The sequence below is a fragment of the Mirounga leonina genome, unplaced genomic scaffold, assembly GCF_011800145.1.
Source record: "Mirounga leonina isolate KUSES-001 unplaced genomic scaffold, KU_Mleo_1.0 Mir_82, whole genome shotgun sequence".
In the NCBI taxonomy this organism is placed as follows: domain Eukaryota; kingdom Metazoa; phylum Chordata; class Mammalia; order Carnivora; family Phocidae; genus Mirounga; species Mirounga leonina.
Genome location: NW_023270825.1, coordinates 13,460,547 through 13,481,445, shown reverse-complemented (window position 1 = coordinate 13,481,445; position 20,899 = coordinate 13,460,547). Strand labels below are relative to the sequence as shown.

Below are 20,899 nucleotides of genomic sequence, written 5' to 3'. Positions count from 1 at the left end.
GCTGTTCCTGAGTTGTATCCTCTTCTAATAAACTGGTAATCTAGTAAGTAAAGTGCTTTCCTGAGTTCCGTGAGGCATTCTAGCAAATTCTCAAAGCCAAACGGGCCAAATAGGGGATACTGTCAAGAAACTGCAATACATTCCTTTTGTGTACCTCTCATAAAGGTAGGAACTTGGGCACCTGGGTGGCTTAGTTGGTTGGGCATCTGTCTTTGGCTCAGGTCATGATCCCAGGGTCCTGGGATCGAGTCCTGCTTCGGGCTCCCTGCTCATGGGGAGCGTGCTTCTTGCTCTCTCCTTGCTCCTCCCCTCTGCTTGTTTGTGTGCACGTGTGCGTGAGCGCTGTCAAATTTATAAATATATATATAGGAGCTTCCTTAAGGCAACCTCTTTTAAAATTTTTGTACCCCAGCATGTAGCTCAATATTTGGAAGAAGCACTCAGTAAGCATGGGTCAAATAAAGGAGCCTACTCTTTTTTTTTTTTTGATGGAGAGAGCGCGCGTGCGTGTCCATGTACAAGCAGGGGGAGAGGGAGAAACAACCTCCCCACTGAGCAGGGAGCCCAATGCAGGACTCGATCCCAGGACCCCAGGATCACGACCGGAGCTGAAGGCAGACGCTTAACCGACTGAACCCCCCAGGCGCCCCAAAGGAGCCTACTCTTAATCCTCAGGCAGTTTGATGGTTAAGAGCACAAGTGCTGAAGCCAGATAACCTGGCTTCAGATCCTGACTAGCCCTTTGTGGCCATGGACAGCCTCCTAAGGGGAAACCCCTCATCCACAAAGTGGGAATGAAAAACTCCAGCTCAGAAAATGGCTGTGAAGAAGAGTGAATACAGGGACAGTGGTAAGAATAGTGCCTGGCATCCAAGAGATACAAGTACAGCAGTTAAACGATCAGTGGTGGTAACCATGTAATTCCTCTCCTGGTACAATTTATGAGAAGTGAGCTTTCTGATCTTACTTGAAATCAAGTTGGAATGGATGCGAGTTGCAACTCCCTTCAAGATGACCTAGAATGCTAGAAATGTGAGCTTGGGGTTGTGGGTGCTTCGACCCTCCTTCACAGGAAGCAGGTGCTCTCAGGCTCCAGAAGACTATCTTGTTAGTCTTGGGTTAGGGAGGTTTCTTGGAGAGGGATTTGAAGGAGATAAAAATTAAGATCTGGAAAGAACAATATGTTGGGGCGCCTGGGTGGCTCGGTTAAGCGTCTGCCTTTGGCTTGGGTCATGATCCTGGGGTCCTGCGTCGGGCTTCTTGCTCGGCAGGGAGTCTGCTTCTCCATCTCCCTCTACTGCTCCCCCTGCTTGTGTGCTCTCTGTTAAATTTTTAATAAAAAAAAAACCCAATATGTCTTTATTGTCCTTACTGGAAGTTTTTAAAATTGACCAGTCATCAAATTCTGAAATTGAGGTTTTAGTTTTATATTGTATTTTGTTAAAACGTAATAAATATTAAATAGCTCAAATTTTCTCTTGAATTTTATGGAACATTAAAGTCTAGCTTTGTAGTCCCTTCAGTTTTCTCAGCCAAATTTTGATTGTCAATGACTAAGTCAATTGTGATTATTACCAGATGATTTTTATCAAAAAATGAATTAGATGGTTTTTTTGTCTTCTCAGATATTCTGTCTCCTCTATTTGGGACACTTGTGTCTTCAGCTCAGGTGAGTATATGGTGGTTTTTTTCTTTGGGGGAAAAGGGACAACCCCATAAGAAAATAGGCGTGAGGACCTATATCAGTCCTGTACAGGGTCCCCAAGATGGCCCATACCAGGAGGCTGGCACAAGGAGCCACAGTTGTGGTATCCAGCCATGAGCATGGAGTAAGGATGCCACGATCAGTGGAGCTTCTGGCTCTGGATTGGGTTACAAGGACTGGCCAGGAAGTCACGCTGGGAATTCTAACCTGAGGGACTTCTTTTTGGGACCCAGTTAATCTCATGGGATTCTAGTACAACTCCTGGGAAGGTATGGGTAGGCAGGTGAAGGCCAAGTTGTTTGATTCGATTTAGAAAACGGTTTCCTACACTTACCAAAAAGAAGTGAATAAAAGTTACGTGTAGTTCTTTGTGTTTGGTTGCTCCTGCTTTATAGAGCTGGTCCCCTTGTGTTGATGAATTATGTTAATGCTTCAGGCTCTTGAGGAAATAGAAAACAGGTCACACCCACGAAGAAAGCAAAGCTGTCTGTGTGCTTTATGTCCAACTTGGCCTCCAGAATCCTAGTCTCCAGATGGAACATGGGGTGAATTTGTGTTCTTTTAGCTAGATTGGAGGGGGAGGGCCAGGGATTACCCGGGCATGGGGAGGAGCCCCCATGGGTTAGTTCAGTGCAGAACTTGTAGTCAAGATGTAATTGTTCTAAGCCTAGTGAATGTCCAGTCCCAGCGGCCTGTTCACAAAGCTTGCTCATAAGTTAGGCTGAGAGGAAATGTTTTTTTCTAAAAGTCTTTTTTATAATCACCTAGGGGAAAAGGGATAAAATTGTAAGTCCTTTTATTTAAATTAATCAGAGGGTTCTAGAAATATGTAGTAAGACTATTTAGAAATACAAATACTGCCGAAGCCTGTGGGATCCTTTCTTTAGAATCTGTTTTCTCATGCACTACTCCAGTGATTTAGATTCCTTGAATGCGGAATTCCCGTCAAGCCTTGAGTATTGTAGCACAGTTGTCCAGGTTTATAAATATTTGGAGTTTGTCATTACTCTAGAGTTTCTTTCAATTCAATAACCAAACTGTTCTTACAGATTGCTTGCCTAAGTTACCCATAACTCCATCCTTTTCTTTCCCCATCTAGTTTAACTACTGCTTTGACGTGGCCTGGCTCATAAAACAGTATCCACCAGAGTTCAGGTGAGTACCACAGGATAACTGATAACATCCTAACTGTAATGGGGATTTAAAATGCAAGATTAGTGTTTCTCAGGCAACTGCTGTTCATCTTGAGTATTTCTTTTGACACTATTGAAATCCTACAAACTTAGTTATATAGGGAAAACAGCATTTGTTGATCTAGTCTAAGTAATCACATGCATTCCTAATACGGGTTTTAGCATTTGCCTCTTTTGCTCTTTCCAGAAGTAGATAAGGACAAAGCAATCTAAAGACAACTTTGATGGTTAAGCGAGTGCCTTCGGCTCAGGTCATGATCCTGGAGTCGCGGGATCGAGTCCCGCATTGGGCTCCCTGCTCAACGGGGAGTCTGCTTCTCCCACTGACCCTCCCGCCTCTCATGTACTCTCTCTCTCTCTCATTCTCGCTCTCTCAAATAAATAAATCTTTAAAAAAAAAATAGACAACTTTGATAGCTTTTTTTAAGATTTTATTTACTTGACAGAGACATAGTGAGAGAGGGAACACAAGCAGGGGGAGTGGGAGAGGGAGAAGCAGGCCTCCCGCGGAGCAGGGAGCCTGACATGGGGCTCAATCCCAGGACCCTGGGACCATGACCTGAGCCGAAGGCAGATGCTTAACGACTGAGCCACTCAGGCGCCCCAAGACAACTTTGATATTAATGTGAAGGAAAAGATCATTGCTACCTGCTTTCTAGATATGTAAGCATGCCACACTTAATACAGCAGTGCTGTTCAAAGAATTTTTTTTTAAGGTTTTATTTGCACACGAGTGCATAAGCGGGAGAGCAGCAGGTAGAGGGAGAGAAGAAGTAGACTCCCCACTGAGCAGGGAGCCTGATGCAGGACTCGATCCCAGGACCCCAGCATCACGACCTGAGCCAAAGGCAGACGCTTAGCTGACTAAGCTACCTAGGTGCCCATGTTCAAAGAATCTTTGCTTTGCAAATGATTCTTCCTGTGGTTTAGGAGCTAGTGAAGGGGGTCTTAGAGCTTCCCTTATCCAGATTATGGAGGTGATGGATTTTTCAGCTTGTCTTCTACAGTTCCTCAGCCTGGTGTTAGGCAGTGTAGACCAAATAAAGATAGCATTGTACAGTGCCCTGCCACCTGTCCTGTTTTTTTGTTGTTTTTTTTTTAAGATTTATTTGACAGAGACAGCGAGAGCAGGAACACAAGCAGGGGGAGTGGGAGAGGGAGAAGCAGGCCTCCCGCCGAGCAGGGAGCCCGATGTGGGACTCGATCCTGGGACCCCGGGATCATGACCTGAGCCGAAGGCAGACGCTTAACGACTGAGCCACCCAGGCGCCCCCACCTGTCCTGTTTTTAACATTCACCTAGCAAAACCCCTAACAGCAAGTAAGGTAAAGGAATATACCCACAGAATGATTGTCAAAGTCCTTGGTGCATTTAGGATCTCAGATTCTAGAAACTTTATTAATAGTAGGTAAAATGCTATTGAAATTTCCCAAGTGGCTTTGACACACAAAGGCTTGTATTTGACCTATAACACATACGATTAGTTTTCACAATATGTAACAGAAAAGCAAAAATAACCGTGGCTTAAATGAAAGAAAATGATTTCTCCAACCTAAGAAGTCTAGATGGTAGATATCTGTGGTCTGGATTGGGGGCTACTATGGTTCTCAGGAACTTATTCACCCATTCTGTCTTTCTGTCCCACCATCTTGGTGCATATCTTCAAAGTCCCTTCATGGTCCAGGATAGCACCTGGGGCTCCAGGTCTCTGGTCTGTGGTCCAGATGGCAGGAGGGAGAAAGGACAAAAGGGCCACATCCCAGCTGTGCTTCCTCTGAGTAGTCTCCTGGAAGTCCTACACAACACCTGCTTGTATTTCATTGAGCAGGACTCAGCCACAAAATGCCTTGTTTCATTGAACTATAACAACCTGTTAGTCTGCATCATGCCGTGGGCCTGGGGTTGTTCACTCTTGGATCTTGGGGGACTGCCATACCTAGCACACAGTAGGAGTTTAGTGAATATAGGTCTAATGAGGAAATGCTCTTTGCTTGGTCTAAAGAAAGGGAAAGAAAAGAGCATCCTACTAGATAACAATAAATGTTTATCTTGTAATCTGAACCTGAAAACAACACAGAGCTAACTTTATGTTCTTTTGGATCAAAGAAGATAATTACTCAGGGACTTCCTCGAGTCACAACCTCTCTGGGTCACAACAGAGCTTTGGGATCAGGCCACATGACCCTGTTGTAAAGTTAACTGGCTAGTGGAGATTAACTGAATAGTGCTATGTGTTAGCTCTGTACTCCGTGACCACAGAGGCCAGAAACACTTGTCTGGTGGTAAGGAAACACCTAGCATTCTTTAACTAGTCAAGAGTCCAGCTTTATAAAAGATGTATTCTAAATACTTCTGATCTGTTTTCAGGAAGAAACCAATCCTGCTTGTGCATGGAGATAAACGAGAAGCTAAGGCTCACTTACATGCCCAGGCCAAGCCTTATGAAAACATTTCCCTTTGCCAGGTAGGCTGCTTATTGCTGTTTGAGATCCTGCTTAGTCTGAGAGTTGGAAAGAAATTTAGACATTTAGTCTATCCACCCACCTAGAGCAAGAATCCTTTCTTTAGTATCACCAATGGATACTTGTCTAGCCTTAACTTAAATGCTTCCTGAGAGAGCCCATCTGTGTGTGGGTAGCCCTTGTGGTTGGAAGGATTTTTCTTTATGTTGACCTGATGTCTCTGTATTTGTCAGGGTTCTCCAGAGAAACAGAACTGATAGGGTATGTATATGTGTGTAGAAAGACTTCTTTGAAAAGAATTGGCTCACATGATTGTGGGGACTGGCAAGTCCAAACTTTGTAGGATAGGCCTGCGGGCTGGAGACCCAGAAGAGAGTAGGTCTGTAGCTCAGGTCCAAAGATAGTCTGAAGACTGAGTTCCCTCTTCCTTGACGGAGTTGGTCTTTTTTTCTTAGGCCTTCAACTGACTGGATGAGGTCCACAAACAAAGGGTAATCGGTTTTACTCCGTCTACTAATTTAAATGTCAACCTCATCTAAAAATAACCTTCATGGCAATATCTGACCAGGTATCTGGGTTCTGTGACCTAGCCAAGTCGACACAAAAAATAAATCCTCACCATCTCCTTTTACCTTTCACGTTTGGGTCCTGATTTCCCTTCTCTGGAGCCACATAGAGTAAATCTCATCTCAGATGTGACTGATGCTTGTATGTGAAGTCCTCTATTGTACCTCCTTAGTTTTCTTTCAGGTTCGAGCATGGTTTCTTAAGTTGTACTTGTTAACAAGAATCCCTATCTTCCCCCAACCTGCCAGTACTCCTCTGTTTGCATCTAGTTTGTCAGTGTCCTTCTCGAACCTAACCAGGTTTTCTGGATGGAATTCAGTGGCTGCTGCTTTCTGAGTGCAGCTTAAAACTTATTTTGACAACTTACCTGACTGGTAATAGCTGCTGTTGCCCTTGACCCGTAGTCCTCTGATCTTTTTCACGTGAATTGCGGCCAAGGTCTATACTGGGGAGATGGACAAATGAAAAGCAAACCTGTTAGGAAACTGCCTGTGTGAATTGAGCTGCAAATGATCCACGCCTGATGGGGAGATGTTAAATGGTCTTGTAACAGGTGTATCTGCTTGGTTTGCTGGGACCAAAGCAGAGCAGAAAAGGCCAGAAGGTTGTTGCCCAGGTTTTTGTTGTAGTCCTAGAATTCTGTCCTAATGCTCTTCAGGCCATACATGGAAATACACTTGAAGTCTTGGACTTCCGTTATCATCACTGGTTGCTTTTGATTCCACCTTGAAGAGAATATTGTGTGTGGCATTCCGTGCAAGAAACTGGCACACTGGGGAGAGAAAAGCAAGGATTTCCTTCCTGTGGAAATGGTGGCTGTGAAGTGGCTAGTGTCGTACTGACCTTCTGTTTTAGTGCTGGGCAGTCCATTTCCAAGCAGCCACAGTAAGATACTTCCATAGCCCCTTTCTCTCCTTGCCAGAGGGAGATGGCCTCCAGATTTCTGCCCTTGGAGTGCATTGACAAGAGTGAACTACACAGAAACCTAGATGATTTTTCTCCATTTTCTTGTGTTTTTTTCTCCCTGTCCATATAAGATGTAAGAATTCCAACTCATTTTGATTTTCTTTCAACTATAAAACGTTATCTGTGTATATGTGGTTATTTTTAAAGATTCAAAGGGAGAAACCTCAGTCGGATCAACCTTAAACTGGTCTTAAATTTTTCCTATGATTTAACCCACAGTACTTTATATAGTTGGAGTTTTAATCTTTTTTTTTAAGATTTTAGTTATTTAAGAGAGAGCATGAGATAGAGCATGAGATGGGGGAGGGTCAGAGGGAGAAGCAGACTCCCCGCTGAGCGGGGAGCCCGATGTGGGACTCGATCCCAGGATCCAGGATCATGACCTGAGCTGAAGGCAGTCGCTTAACCAACTGAGCCACCCAGGCGCCCTATATAGTTGGAGTTTTAAAACAGTCACTCTTATCCAACATATTTGTGGCTCACCTTCTACACCTAGGTAAGCCTCTGCTTGGCGGTTGCCTAAAATCCCATGGTTTGCTTTTGCTTCCAAAAGAGGAGGTTTAACTGCAGTAGGATAATACTCATAAGACTAATTGTGGGTGGAAGATAACACAGGAATCCTAAAAACCAGCCATTAAATCAATGGAAATAGTCTTTTTCAGATACTAGCTCCTTGTACTGAAAAGTAGGGCGAGTGTGGCATGCGTGGTGGTGTGCTCCAGGCCCGCCACTAGGGGGCGAGGTCGTCTTTCCCGCGAGTGAGGAGATTTTCAGATGGTCCCATTTCTAGTCTGAAGTATAGATTTGTGGCCCCATCCTGACCTGTTGAAATATTGTTACATCTTGTCTGTAAAATGAATTCTTGGGTTTTTTTGGGGGGGGGCAGCATAGTGTTACTTGATGAAGCTGAGGCATACTAGTCAAAGAAGCAGCAGATGCTCACATTTTGCACATATGGGACCTGAGGCCAGAGATTGAGGCCTTGTGGTGGTCAAGGTTCAAACTGCTTGGGTTCTGCAGTTCTCTACCCACTATGTCCTTCTGGGCCCATCACTTCTGTAAGCCTAATTTGTTTATCTTTAAGATGGGTTGCTAATAGTCTTTTTCACTGGGTTTTTGTGCCAAGGATTTGGTGCATTTGCCCAAAAAGCATCCATTAACTATTACCTATTCAAGTTAATATCCTTGTACTTAGACTTGCCCAAGAGCAAACAGCTTATAGCAAAACTAAACTCGGAAGCCAAGTCTCTTGACCACTGCATTTTTTGAGCTAAGTATCAGTTTACAGAGAGGCAGTTTTCATTCTAATTGTGTAATTTTAAAGACCTACTATTCCCTGATCTCTCTTCATTTGTGTAGCCAGAACATACAAATGAATCTGGTCTGTGAGTGTCCCCAAACACTGAGCTTAAGAATGTAGTGAGCGGGGCCACCTGTCTGAGCATCCCCAAGATGGGCTGTGTCATACTCCCCTGTGTTCCAATTGCCTCTTTCTGCCTCCAGCATACAGGTCCATCCCTCTGCCCTGTTGGGGCAGGGAGCTTGATTATAGTAGCACTTGGTTCCATTTGTAGAGTGCTTACCCCATACAGGCCCTATTTTCTTTTTTTTTTTTTCTTTTTTTTTTTTTTAATGATTTTACTTATTTATTTGACAGAGACATAGAGAGGGAACACAAGCAGGGGGAGTGGGAGAGGGAGAAGCAGGCTTCCCGCCGAGCAGGGAGCCCGATGCGGGGCTTGATCCCAGGACCCCAGGATCGTGACCTGAGCCAAAGGCAGACGCTTAACGACTGAGCCACCCAGGCGCCCCCAGACCCTATTTTCTAGACAGTTCATGTAATTGTCTCCTTTGCTCCTAAAACTCTGAATCCCCTAACAGCACCCTCATTGTAAAGAGGAGGAAGACGAGGCATAGAGACTTAAGTATTTTTCAAAGTGGCCCAGAGTTGTAAGGATGGGATTTGTGTCCCTACACCCGCATTCCTCACTGTTGAGCTGGTTTGGCATTTCTGTTTAACTCTTTCATAGCCTACATCTTCAGGCATATTCTGCTTAACCAAGGTCTTGCTGTACTGGATGTTAGATAAAAATGTTTTAATTCTCCACCCACTCCTGTTTGTTTGTAAAGGTATCATTTTGTAATAGGAAATAGATTGAATATCTCTTTTCAGCACTTGCTAGGTTGTCAATATAAGAGAACTTCTGTTTTAACATCAAAGTATGCTGCTACCACATTTTTTTTAATATATGGTCTAGAAACTTTCTGATATGTTAATTTCTGTATAAGCCAAATATCTTAAAATTTTGCATAGGGTCTCATTTGGTTTTTTTGGCAACTAATATCTGGCTTCTTGCTTCTGATTACTGTAATTAAAAATGGAGTATGTATCAAATCATTCTGGCTAACAAAGTCTTAATGAGCCTCACTGGGTAGGATTATAAAAGTTGTAGTGTCAGTCCAGGGCTTGTCCACTAGAGGGCAGTAAAAACAATTCAAAACAAAGTGGACCTGAACCTTTTCTAACTTGATTTCCAATAGATAGGGATATTCGGTTTGTTAAAAATAAGTGACTCAGCTTCTTTTTCATCCTAGGCAAAGTTGGATATTGCATTTGGAACACACCACACGTAAGCAAATTTTTTGAGATGGGGGAGGGTATGATTTTTAGTAGAGCCAAGGAGGCAACTCCCAAAAGTGCTTTTGAAGGAACTCACAGGTGACAGTTTTGCCAGGGAAAAGAATCTGTCAGTAAAAAGTAGAGGCAGTGGAACTGTTTACTAATGGCCTTAAGACAAAGTCCTGGGGTTCTGGCTATCAACATGAAAATCTGAATCTGTGATGTGGTTTCTGCTTTCTTTCTATTCAGGACATTTCTTATAGCCAGCTTGGGAATATTTGGTGGTTGTGTGGTCCATGGTTATGGATGACTGTACGTGTCAGTCATGAGTCTGTGAATTCTACTACCTTAAAAAAAAAGTCTGATGATCTCTTAAGATGCTGAGTTGCATTAAATAGAATATTGTTAGGTCAGCCTCATGTTGTGATAGAAAGAAAAGCTATTTTACAAAGTTACCTTGAGAGGCTGCTGCCTATCCCTGCTCAAGACTTCTGAGAAGTTCCTTTTAGAATAATTTTGAGATGTTGTAAACCAGACAGGAAAAACTGTTACTTCCTACCTGACACGTACCTAATGATCAGTTTGACTCCTGTTCTGCTGCCATGAGTCTTACAGCTGTTTGAACCTTTTTACATAATTGTTCTATAAATGAGAAAAAGAATAAGATATGGTTGTCCCTCTTTCAATATTTTTATAAATCACATTTCTCTAGAAAGGATTTGTCAAAAGAATGTGACAAAGCCTCATCTTTGAGACCAGTGGTGGAAATGGGTTGGTATTGCAAGCAGATTCCTTCAGGTGTCCATCTCTAGGGCAACAAGGGATCTCATAGGAGGAATGTTAGTCCTGAGTCTTGCTGTGGCCATTGTTTTCTTGATGTTATGGTGACTTGAAATAAGGAAATGTGTTCATCTTTCTTTAGCAAAATACAGTTTGAAGCATACAGCCTGTTTTAAAAAGGAACCAGAGCGGGAAGAGTTGAGCCATTTCATAAAAGGATGCCTTTCAACCCTACATTATCTGGTCTTAGATCCCCTTAAGTAAATGTTGCAGTGTTTACCAGCCATCCCTAATTAGTAGCCTCTAACAGGATAGGGTTTGAGGATTGTTGTAAACTTTAAGCATTTAGCTCAGGTATAAACTCTTTATGTAGCACTGAGGTCACAGGATGCTAACTTCAGCAAAGGATACAAAATAGCCTTGAATAGACTGAATAGGTATCTTAGACTCCCCTCCCTGCATCACAGGAGAGCCTGGTGGTGGATGGCAATAGTCAACCTGTCCTAGGTAGACATTCTGCCAGCAGTGGATAGCACTGAATGGATCCTAGCCCACTGCCCTTAGCTGGACCCCTAGCATAAATACCTTACTGATTCTAAAATACTGCCCCCCATTTGGGCCCTGGACATGATTTGCTAGATCCTTAGTGCCAGCTTCCTGCACTAGCCACACATTCTGAGCCAGCAGTCCACATTGGGTGTAATCATGCTGCAGTTACGTGCTGGCACATAGGAGAGCCTGTGTCTTCCATCTTCATTTCAGTTACACTGTAAGTCTTGTGAGGGACTGAGCGTGTTGGGCCTGGCCAGGATCTAGCACAGTGACATTTGATTGATCCTGGAGGGGCTATCCTTTTTTTTTTTTATGCTATTTAACAAATTATTTGGTCCTTCCTTTTCATTATATAGAGGTCCTGAGTAGATAAGCAGTTACCTTCTAGCTATTGTTGAAGACAGGACTAGAACTCATTTAAGTTTTTATTCTCGTTTGTTTACAGCTAAAACAGCTAGTTTCCTTTGGTCTACTCTTCCACCTCACCCCTGTTACACACACACACACTTAGCGGGTTGAACCCAGCAGAGTTACTCACTTGGAGTTGTAAATGCCTAGGGAAGCAGTTACAACAAAGTCCTTCCCAGCCACATCGTCTGTGTAGTTTACATATTGTTAAAATGCCAGTATCTTGTAGGAGATTAAACTCATGTCTTGAAGTTACTCAGTTGCTCGTTTAAAAAACTTTTTTAAAGAATTCATTAAATATTGAGACACAGTTCTAGTGTTTTGAGACTTAATAGTTCTTCTAGCTCTTAGTGTTTGGGTGAGAGAGGCGAAATTATAGGAGTTAGAAAGAGGAGGAAACCTTCCAGCTCCTGGTGCTGGGGTGTCACGTGCCTCCCCAACTTGAGAGTGTAGCTACTGCAGTAAATAGGGAGTAGTCTTTGACGTTCACTTTAGCAAGCATGTATTGACCATGTACTGTGCACAGAGCATCCGAAGACCACCAAGATGTAGCCCCCATCATCATCATCCCTGTTAGGTACAATAAACGTGCTTTATCCATGTCTCTGTAGGATGCCATGCAGTCCCAGGGCCTGTCACCCAGTGCTTTAGAATTCGGAAGCTTTTCAGTGTCCCCCAGAGCTGGGAGCAAAAGTACTTCTGGCCCTGAGAATCAATAGCGGGGAAGGAAGGAAGCCAAAGCTGCCAAATGGGAATGTCTAACCGGGAGCCAGTGGCAGACTGCAGGGTGGTCAAGGCACCCCTTTCTGCTTGCTTCTGTAGCCGGCCGCCCAGCACACATGACTTAGTCCTTCATCTCCCCTAGACCATATTGTCTGCCCGTCCACCCACTCACCAGTTGTGTGAAGTGTCCTCGGCCCCGTTCTTCCCTGTGGAAACTGTGCACAGTGAGAGAAAGATCCCAGCCCATGTGGTCCAGACAAGTTCTTCTGGCTCATTCGGGAACCTTGATCATTCCCATTGCCTACCCAGCCGTAGATTCCGCAGTTGTAGAAGGCGACTGTTAACACCTCCTGGATCGCCGTGGGGATTTGGTGTGTAGCTGTTCTGGAGAGCTGCTGGCGTGCCTGGCACGTAGGTGCTCTGCAGACCTTTGGGTTCTCCCCGCTTTACACGAGTAGCTCCAGATTGGGAAATAATCCCTTTTGCTGCCCCCACAACTTAACAGGTGATAGGGAGGGCAGCGTTTCTTCAAGGGAGACCCCCTTTCTTATCCTTTATCCATTTTTAATTGTGATTTTTATTAGCTCATGCCATTTTGTCCGAGATGATGGCTCTCCTTAGAATAGTTCCCAATTCCGTTGGGTAGGATTCACTGACAGCAGTACATGATTTTCCTGATAATTGATGCCTTGATTAACGGAAATATTTGTGAAACTTACATCTTGAATTCATAACTGGCCTTATTCTTAATTACAGTCAGCTGCTAATTTGGCAACTGTGTGTGTAAATCTGCCCAGATTTCAGGGAGCATGTTTCATAAATGGAGAAAAGATGGGTTCAGCAGCTGTCACTTCTCCAGCTTTGCATTAACTTACTGTTTGCCAGCTTCGGTTAACTTCTCATTTTGGCAAGAGCTAAATATCTCATTGTCTATTCTTTGCATTATCTTTTTATGTTAACCTCATCCTGTCCAAATACTGTTCACGGTATTGTTGGTTTGGAGAGAACCAGTGGTTCATTTCGCCCCCCATGCGTGAACTGACATCAGTAGGTATTAAGTAGCATTTTGGCCCCAGTGGAAATAAGGCAGAGTGACTGTCTTGAGGAGTGAATTTCTAGTTACAGGGAGAGAACTTAGATTCCTGAAATAATTAGGAAACAATTGGGAGGCCAAAAGCCCTCCAGCAGTAGATGAAAAAATGAAGCAAGACACTGAAGGAGTCCTGGAAATGCACACGTGTGAGAGTTTGTTTCACGAACGCATGTTACATTTCCTTCTTGCAACCCTATGCAGCAGGGAAGGGGTTTACCCTTTGTTTTGTAAATGAGAAACTGAGGGACAGAGTGACTTCCTTAGGGTCCTGTGGCCTCCAACTGATGATTGGAACAGGTCTTTCAGCTTCAAGTAGAAAGCTCTTATTTGTATCCTATTCCTTCTCTCGCTAGAATTAAAATAGAGAACTCTGATGACTGGAGGCCTGGGGAAGGAAGGCCCGTGGCAAAGGGAGGATTCAACTGGGTCTGATTTGAGTAAATGAAGAAAAGGAAAGATTTATTTCAAGGCCAGAAATGCATTGGTGATGAGTATGGCATTTGTGGAGTATGAGAAAAGATCAGTCTTAGGATAGTGAAGCATTTTCAAACTTTTCTAAGCCACAGCTCACATTAAAAAATACAGCGTACATTTTAGTCTGTTACACGTGTCCATACTCATGTGCTAAAACCAGTTATTTAAGTATCTACAATATATTTTTCAGTTTCTAACTTCATTGCAATTTTTTTAAGAAATATGTATTTTAGAGAGCGTAAGCGGGAGGGGCAGAAGGAGAGAGAATCTTAAGCAGACTCTCTGTTGAGCACAGAGCCCAGCGTGGGGCTTGATCCTAACGACCCTGAGATCATGACCTAAGCCAAAATCGAGTGAGATGCTTAACTGACTAAGCCACCCAGGCGCCCCTTTATTGCAACTTCCTAAAAAAATGCTAGCCATGATGTAGCAGAAGGTTGTGACCATACTTTGAAAAACACTGGACAAGAAGCTTTCCATCGTCCCGAATAGTAGCAGATAATAGATAAGGGTAAGGGCTCGGAGTGTCAGGCTTGACCATGTGGGCAGGATGAGGCAAAAATTCATTTACCGATACTCAGAGCATTTTGGAAGGTGGTTTTCTACCTATCTCTTAAATAGACTTTGATTTTAATAATGTGTAGAAGAAATGAAGATTATAAATGTTAAGTTTGAGTATTAGAAGGGTCTAAGAAATCCTTTAGCTGTGATATTTGCACTAGAAAAATAGTACATATTTTAAAAGTAGTGTTAATGCTTTTGGTCTCTTCTCTGTTCTTAAAGGAAAATGATGTTACTGCTGTACGAAGAAGGCCTCCGGCTTGTCATCCACACCTCCAACCTCATCCATGCTGACTGGCACCAGAAGACTCAGGGGTTTGTAGGCTTCTAGTTACTTCACAGCAGTGGCTGTGGGTGGCATTCCCTTTTTCTTATACTGTTTTAAAAAAAAAAAAAAAGAACACCCTCACATGTGGCATAGAAAAGAGACCTACACGGAAATAGTATTTTACTACTGCCCTGCCCCAGGCCGACTCTCTTGAAGTATCGAGTGCTAACAGTTTAGTACATACACATCCATGGCTATTACATGTGTAAACAGAAATACTTTTTTTTTTCCCTAGCTTTTACAAAAATGGGATTATACACACTGCAGCCAGGCACAGGGAACAGCATATGCAGAGGATCTGAGGCAGGAAAGAGGGTATAAAATGTAAGGTCTGAACCCATTTTTTTGGTGAGACCCATCAGTAACTTGCCCCGGAACCCACTATACTCTTGCTTGCCATTTCCCAAATGGTAGTGAAGGGAAACTTAGTGGTTAATCATATGCTAAAACTTCCTGTCATCCTCAGTTTATTTTTCCATGAAAGAAATCTGGTGTCTAAGCCTTTAATATGGTCATATGGTCATGAATCACCAAGAGAAAAATTGAATTTGAAATTTTTTCGTGCTTTTTTTGTTATTACTAATCCTTTGTCCTTGGTATACTTATGCTAGATCTAGTCTTTGAATCCTTTTTAGAAGAGGGGGTTGGTTTTTTTGTTTTGTTTTGGGGATTTGCTCAAATCAAGTTTTAAGCATTGTTCTCCCACTTGGTAAGCTCTTCCTTCTGGTTGGCTTTCATTTCCATTTTTTTAAGCCATTTTGTATATCTCTGCATTCTCCAGAGTTAGAAGAAACTCAAGCATTCATCTAGCACCTTTCATAGTTCCCATATTCTCCACTCTCCTCCTCCCCAGCCTTACGCTCCCTGTCACTGCCCAGGCTGGGTAGAACGCTTTAATTTCAGGACAGGCTAGCTCTGGCAGAGCCCAAGCCACATCTTAGGTTGAACTGAAATGCAGGACCTTCTAGACTCCGTCCTGTGGGCTTGGTTCGACTCCACTGCTGTGTAGAACAAGAGTACCCTCTCCCCTTTCAGACAGTCCTTCTAGTTTGGAAAGCAGGCTTTTCCCTGAGCCCAACATCTCTAGCTCTCTCTTCACTCCCCTAGCAAGTGGCTTAGAGCCCCACCCCCAGTGCTGATAGTTTTTCTGTAGACATGTTCCGGTTTTCAAGTGTCCCACTTAAAATCTGCTTCTCAAAATGCAGTTAATTCCAGCTGGTTCAGGGTGGAGGGGATTACCACTGTCGAAAAGCCTCAGCCACAGGAGGACTCTTGATCAACTGAATTTAGAGTTAACTATACCTTTGCTACTCCTACAACTGCTTAGCTGCTGGGTTGGATTTTGAAACTCATGAGTCATAATGGAGTTTATCAAGTTGGCAATGAGTCTTATGTGGCTCAAAGAAAGAATCCCACCCATGCCCCCCAGCTCTTTCTGGAGTCAGAAGCTTGAGCCATGCTTCTTTAGGTCTTTCCAAGATGGCTGCTGTGGGGGAAGGGATTAAGGATAATGATTCAGGTGTTCAGGTTTTTTTCCATTATGGAAAAAATTTTTTTCTTTTTTAATTCTTTAAATTAACTAGTTTCTAGCTTCACATGGTTTCAAACTTAAAGTATCAAGGGTATGAAATCTCCAATTTCTCTCTGCCAGCCACCTTCAAGTAGGATACTATTATCCCACAGTGAGTCTAGATTCTAATCTCAAATTCGCATTTTTGTGTTGTGGGTTATAATTTTTTAAATGTTTAAAAGTAGTCCTTTTGTGTAATTCTCATGATTGGTCTGCTAGTTATACTCTGGTCCTCTTCTGCTATACAAGTGTTTCAGCCATCCTTTTCAGCTGCTGCTTGGTCTGCCTTTTAATTTCTCACTTTTAAAATTATTTGGCCCACGATAATTTCACATTTTACTTTGTCAAGTGCTAAAAACACCTCACATCTCCGAATCCTGGTTTAGAAAGTCGTCATCTGTCCTGTTCCTCATCCAGACATGGTTGTGAGTGAGCCTGTAATCTAGGAGGAGTCCAGCAGCCTGTGGGCTCTGAATTGCTATTTGTGAGGGAGAGACTGACACATCCATCCAGCCCAGTGTGCTCATTTTACACGTAGAGAGGCAGGTGCTCACAGAGGTGGTTGGGCTGGTGCCAAATGACACAGCCAGTTAGAAGCAGATCTGGCCCCAGAACCTGGGCTGTAGTCCTTGTCGCACATGTTACCCCTTGTACAAGGGGTCTCCTCAAGGTGGGAAGGGAAGGTATGACATGCCACCCTGCTAGAAACGTATGCGTTTCAGAAGATGTACGTGCAGGACCCTTATGATTTTGGATGCTTCCTGCCCTGGTGGCCTGCATCTCGCCAGTCTCCTTTGAGGGTTGCCAGGTGAGAGGAGTTGGGCAGTTTCTCTTTGGGCTTAATGGGTAGCACTGCAGTGGGATAGCCACAGAAGCGGAAAGGTAGTAACAGCAAATATATCCTTAGTGCTTGTTTAAGCCTGGACGTTGTTCATTATCTCACGTGTGAGGCACACATGACCTGTGATGCAGGACTGCTAACCCGGTTGGTTATTTTTGCAGTTTCAGCTGCAAAATCAGTTTGCAGTTGAAACTGAGCACGGGGTTTGAAGCCATACTTGTTTGTGATCTGTCGTGGAGCGCATCATAGAAGGATTGGGTTTAGATATGCTTTTGCCACTTGTGGGTGTATAGAAGTTTGGGTGACGGAATTGTCCTCCTTTGAGGAGAATTGGCGAAATGAAAGATGTCTTTAATATGTTGTTTACTAGGTTATTTGAAAGTCTGAGGTTAGTATAAATGTAATAGCATTAAATGTGGTATCTACTCATTGCAGATGCCAGAAAAGTACAGGATCTGCAAATATCTCAAACGGCTATAGCATATATATCATGAAAATGGGTTTATTTATTGTAAATAGATTTGTATATACATTTTTCTTAGTGTAGGTAACTTTTTCCCATTTGGCTGAAGAGCTACATGGGTGTAGCTTGCTGGGGTTACTACAGGTGGTATGGATTTGCTGTGACAATTAGTGCAGCTATTAACCGTTGTCACAGGATCTTAGCAGTATGAAGGTAGGGGGCGGGGGTAAAGAATAAGGAAGGTGTGGTCAAAGAGGGAGCAAAGAGCATTGAGTTGAGAGGTGGGCAAAGCCCGATTTTACTGGGTCCTAAATTCCTGGTGAGGTATTGAAAAATCATTCTGAATATCATGGAAGCCATTGGAGTGGTGTGATGGGATTTATGCTTCATGTTCCCTAAGGATCCTGTACTTACCATGTGGACACGGGAAGTGTGATTCGCCTCTTCCTTAGGGTGAATATGTAGTCAACACAGGTATCATTGTAATCAGTTCTTTTCCTGACTGTTCAGTTATTTTTTTTCTGTTCCAGAATATGGTTGAGCCCCTTATACCCACGAATTATCCATGGAACCCACACATCAGGAGAATCAACAACACATTTTAAAGCTGATCTCATCAGCTACTTGATGGCTTATAATGCTCCTTCACTCAAGGAGTGGATAGATATCATCCACAAGCATGATCTCTCTGAAACCAAGTATGTGGTGTTTAGCAATTCGGGATTCTTAAAGTGGGTGAATACCTTGAGAGCCCCACAGTATCTGCAGTGGAAAGAGGTAGAATACTTGGCTGTCCTTCATAACATGAGAGCAGATTCTCTCACTCTCTGCATCTCCTAGGTCTGAGGTGCTAAAGTGGAGGCCAGTAACTGTCTTGCTCACCATAAGCCTCCCTCTGGAGTACTCCTAAAGTGACTGATTTCATTGCTGGCACCTTATACCTCGTGAATGTTCCACCATGAGTTGATGTGCTTAAAAATTAGTTTGAGTAACGATTACTGTTCTGAGGAGTCACCTCAAAAAATAGGTGGTCTCTTAGAACATCTCATGATAACATTAGTTTTTGTGTGTATTTTGTGGTTTGGGGGTCCACAAATTACATCACTCTGTTCTATAACTTGTATTTTATATCCTTTTAGTGTTTATCTTATTGGATCAACCCCAGGGCGCTTTCAAGGAAGTCAGAAAGATAATTGGGGACATTTTAGGCTTAGAAAGGTAACAATTTTTACTATTTTTTAAATTAATATATATTCATTTATAATTGTATATTTTGATGGCAGCTTCATTATAACTAGCACAATTCTGGGTGAACAGGCTCTTGATAAATTGTCTGGTTATAGTTTTCAGTAATTACTTTTTAATGTTTTGTCTTTTAGAGGTGTAGACTGCTCTAAATGGCAAAAGTATAAGGACTTTTTTAGTTATTATAGATTTCTCATTCATGCAGCTCTTGTAGCTTTTGATTTCAGGATCTGAAGGGTTTTTAACATACAAATTCAACAAAGAACAGAAAAGTACAATTGAGTAAATAGTACTATAATGTATTTTGTTTACTAAACCAGGGCCTTTAAGAGTTATTACAGAAGAGGCCTTTGCTGGTGGTATGAAAATGATGAAGAAAAGTCTCTAACAAATTAAAACAGCAAACAAGTTAAAGATGACGATTTTCTTAATCTGTTTAGGAGATACACTAATGACACTAATAAATTCCCTATGTGGCTCTCGTAAAAGCTTTACCTTTTTCTGTGAAGTATTTGTCATGTAAGAATTAACCTTTGGTTAATGAAACTTTATCTTAATTTGCTTTTTTGAAATGAGGCCACAGCTGAAAACATAAGATCTGGAAGCCAACATCCTCATTTCTTGGCCTAGAGAAGGCATTAGAGCACACTGGCTGAGTGGATAGCTTGGAGGTAGATTCCCAGACCTGGGTTCAAATCCTCACCTGTTAACAAGTCATATGACCCGCGTCTCCTCTATAAAATGGCATAACAACAGTACTCAGAAAATTGCCTAAGGATTAGACGAACTTAGAGAAGGCAAGGCTCATGTTGAGCCTTCAGTGTGCTGGTTGGTGGCTCTCAGTTTGTGACGGGATGGTTGAGACAGGCTAGATGCCAGCACGTGGTGTGTAGAATCGGTCTTCCTGGAGGATAAAGAGCATCTTGGTTTCCAGACCACCTCTCACAAGCTCCTGTTGCAGCACAGCTGCCTTCCGGGGAAGACGCGAGTGGTCAGACTTGTGTTTCACTGACCTATAAATGGAAGCCCAGGGACATGTCCAGGGCCTGGTAGCCGATCAGGGGCTGAGCACCAGAACAGAAACTGGGTCTTGTAGCTGTCAGTTCCGTCCTATTTCTTACACCATGCTGCAGGAGGGCAGAAACTGAGAACTAGGCTTTTATAATACTAAAGCTGTGTTAAGAAAAATAATACATATGAAATTAAACAATGCGCTCCATTGGGACAGGAACTGTGGCTTATTTTTCTTCAGCCTCTTGGTAGTAAACACACAGTACATGTTTAAGTAGATAAAATTTCCAAATATTTTTGAGTTGTTTCTGCAGCTTTGTGTTAAGTATCAAAGCGGGAAATGCAGATCAGGCTCCCTGTAGTGCTTAGGGTGCTCTGTATATATACATAAATACACTGTTTTATTTATTTATTTATTTTTTAGAGCATCACTACGTGGAGCCCAAGTGTTAAATCTCTTTCAAATGATGGAAGTCAAAATATACAGTAGTTTGTATTTTCTTAGGTATTATTTCAAGGCAAAAATCTCATTTCATATGGCAGGTCAGTGGTTTATCTGACATTCCTACTAAAAGGGATCTTTTAAGAAAATTGGTTTTGCTTTAATACAAATCAAAGAATTTTAGAAGAATACTTCTGTCCACCTACTCCATTAAAATATTTTTAGTATTTAAAGAATATTTTCCAAAGAAAAAAGTATGAAATTGATATGTAATATTTTCAGCATTTTTCTGTTGATTAGGGGTTCCAAGGACAGAAAATCATATTCTGAATTGTTAAAAATTTTTCTGTTCACAGCTTCTGAAAGAGCATGCCTGTCCTAAAGGAGAGTCTTGGCCAATAGTAGGTCAGTTTTCAAGCATTGGGTCTATGGGAGCTGATGACTCGAAATGGTTGTGTTCTGAGTTTAAAGAAAGCTTGGTGACGCTGGGGAAGGAAAGCCGGACCCCAGGGAGAAGTTCCGTTCCTCTTCATCTGGTAAGTGCCTGTCCTACCTCACTTGATCGTGTTTATTCTCTAGTCCCAGAGAAGCATGAGAATCCATCCTCCCCCCCATAGAGGTTTTAATCAGTGATTCTTGCATGGAAACAACAGTACATTAGCACCATCGTGTGTGATCAAGTGGCCCTTGAATCCTCTGGTGCTGGGAAGGTGCTGCTCTCTGCAGAGCTCCATTTCAGCTACATACTAGCCTGTGATTTTTCCATTCCTTCCTTCAGGTTCTCAAGCCAAAGAAAAAAATATTTGATAAGCCTTGCCAGCAGAATTATGAGCATTATTAATTAGAGACTTTTGAATTAATAATTAATTTTGCATTGAACTCAGTGTTAATTTGG

General features: G+C 42.6%; 1 protein-coding gene across 5 annotated transcripts in view; it reads left to right on the top strand.

The window, feature by feature from the left end:
- Window positions 1-20,899, top strand: part of TDP1 (tyrosyl-DNA phosphodiesterase 1) — a 94,889-nt gene that overhangs the window by 6,793 nt on the left and 67,197 nt on the right. For all 5 annotated transcript variants that reach the window (XM_034992271.1, XM_034992268.1, XM_034992270.1 and 2 more), the window contains exons 3-10: window positions 1,626-1,669; window positions 2,805-2,860; window positions 5,266-5,362; window positions 9,489-9,523; window positions 14,327-14,419; window positions 17,837-18,004; window positions 18,446-18,524; window positions 20,361-20,540. In XM_034992271.1, the coding sequence (XP_034848162.1) occupies window positions 1,626-1,669; window positions 2,805-2,860; window positions 5,266-5,362; window positions 9,489-9,523; window positions 14,327-14,419; window positions 17,837-18,004; window positions 18,446-18,524; window positions 20,361-20,540 (752 nt within the window). The remainder of the gene's footprint in view (window positions 1-1,625; window positions 1,670-2,804; window positions 2,861-5,265; window positions 5,363-9,488; window positions 9,524-14,326; window positions 14,420-17,836; window positions 18,005-18,445; window positions 18,525-20,360; window positions 20,541-20,899) is intronic.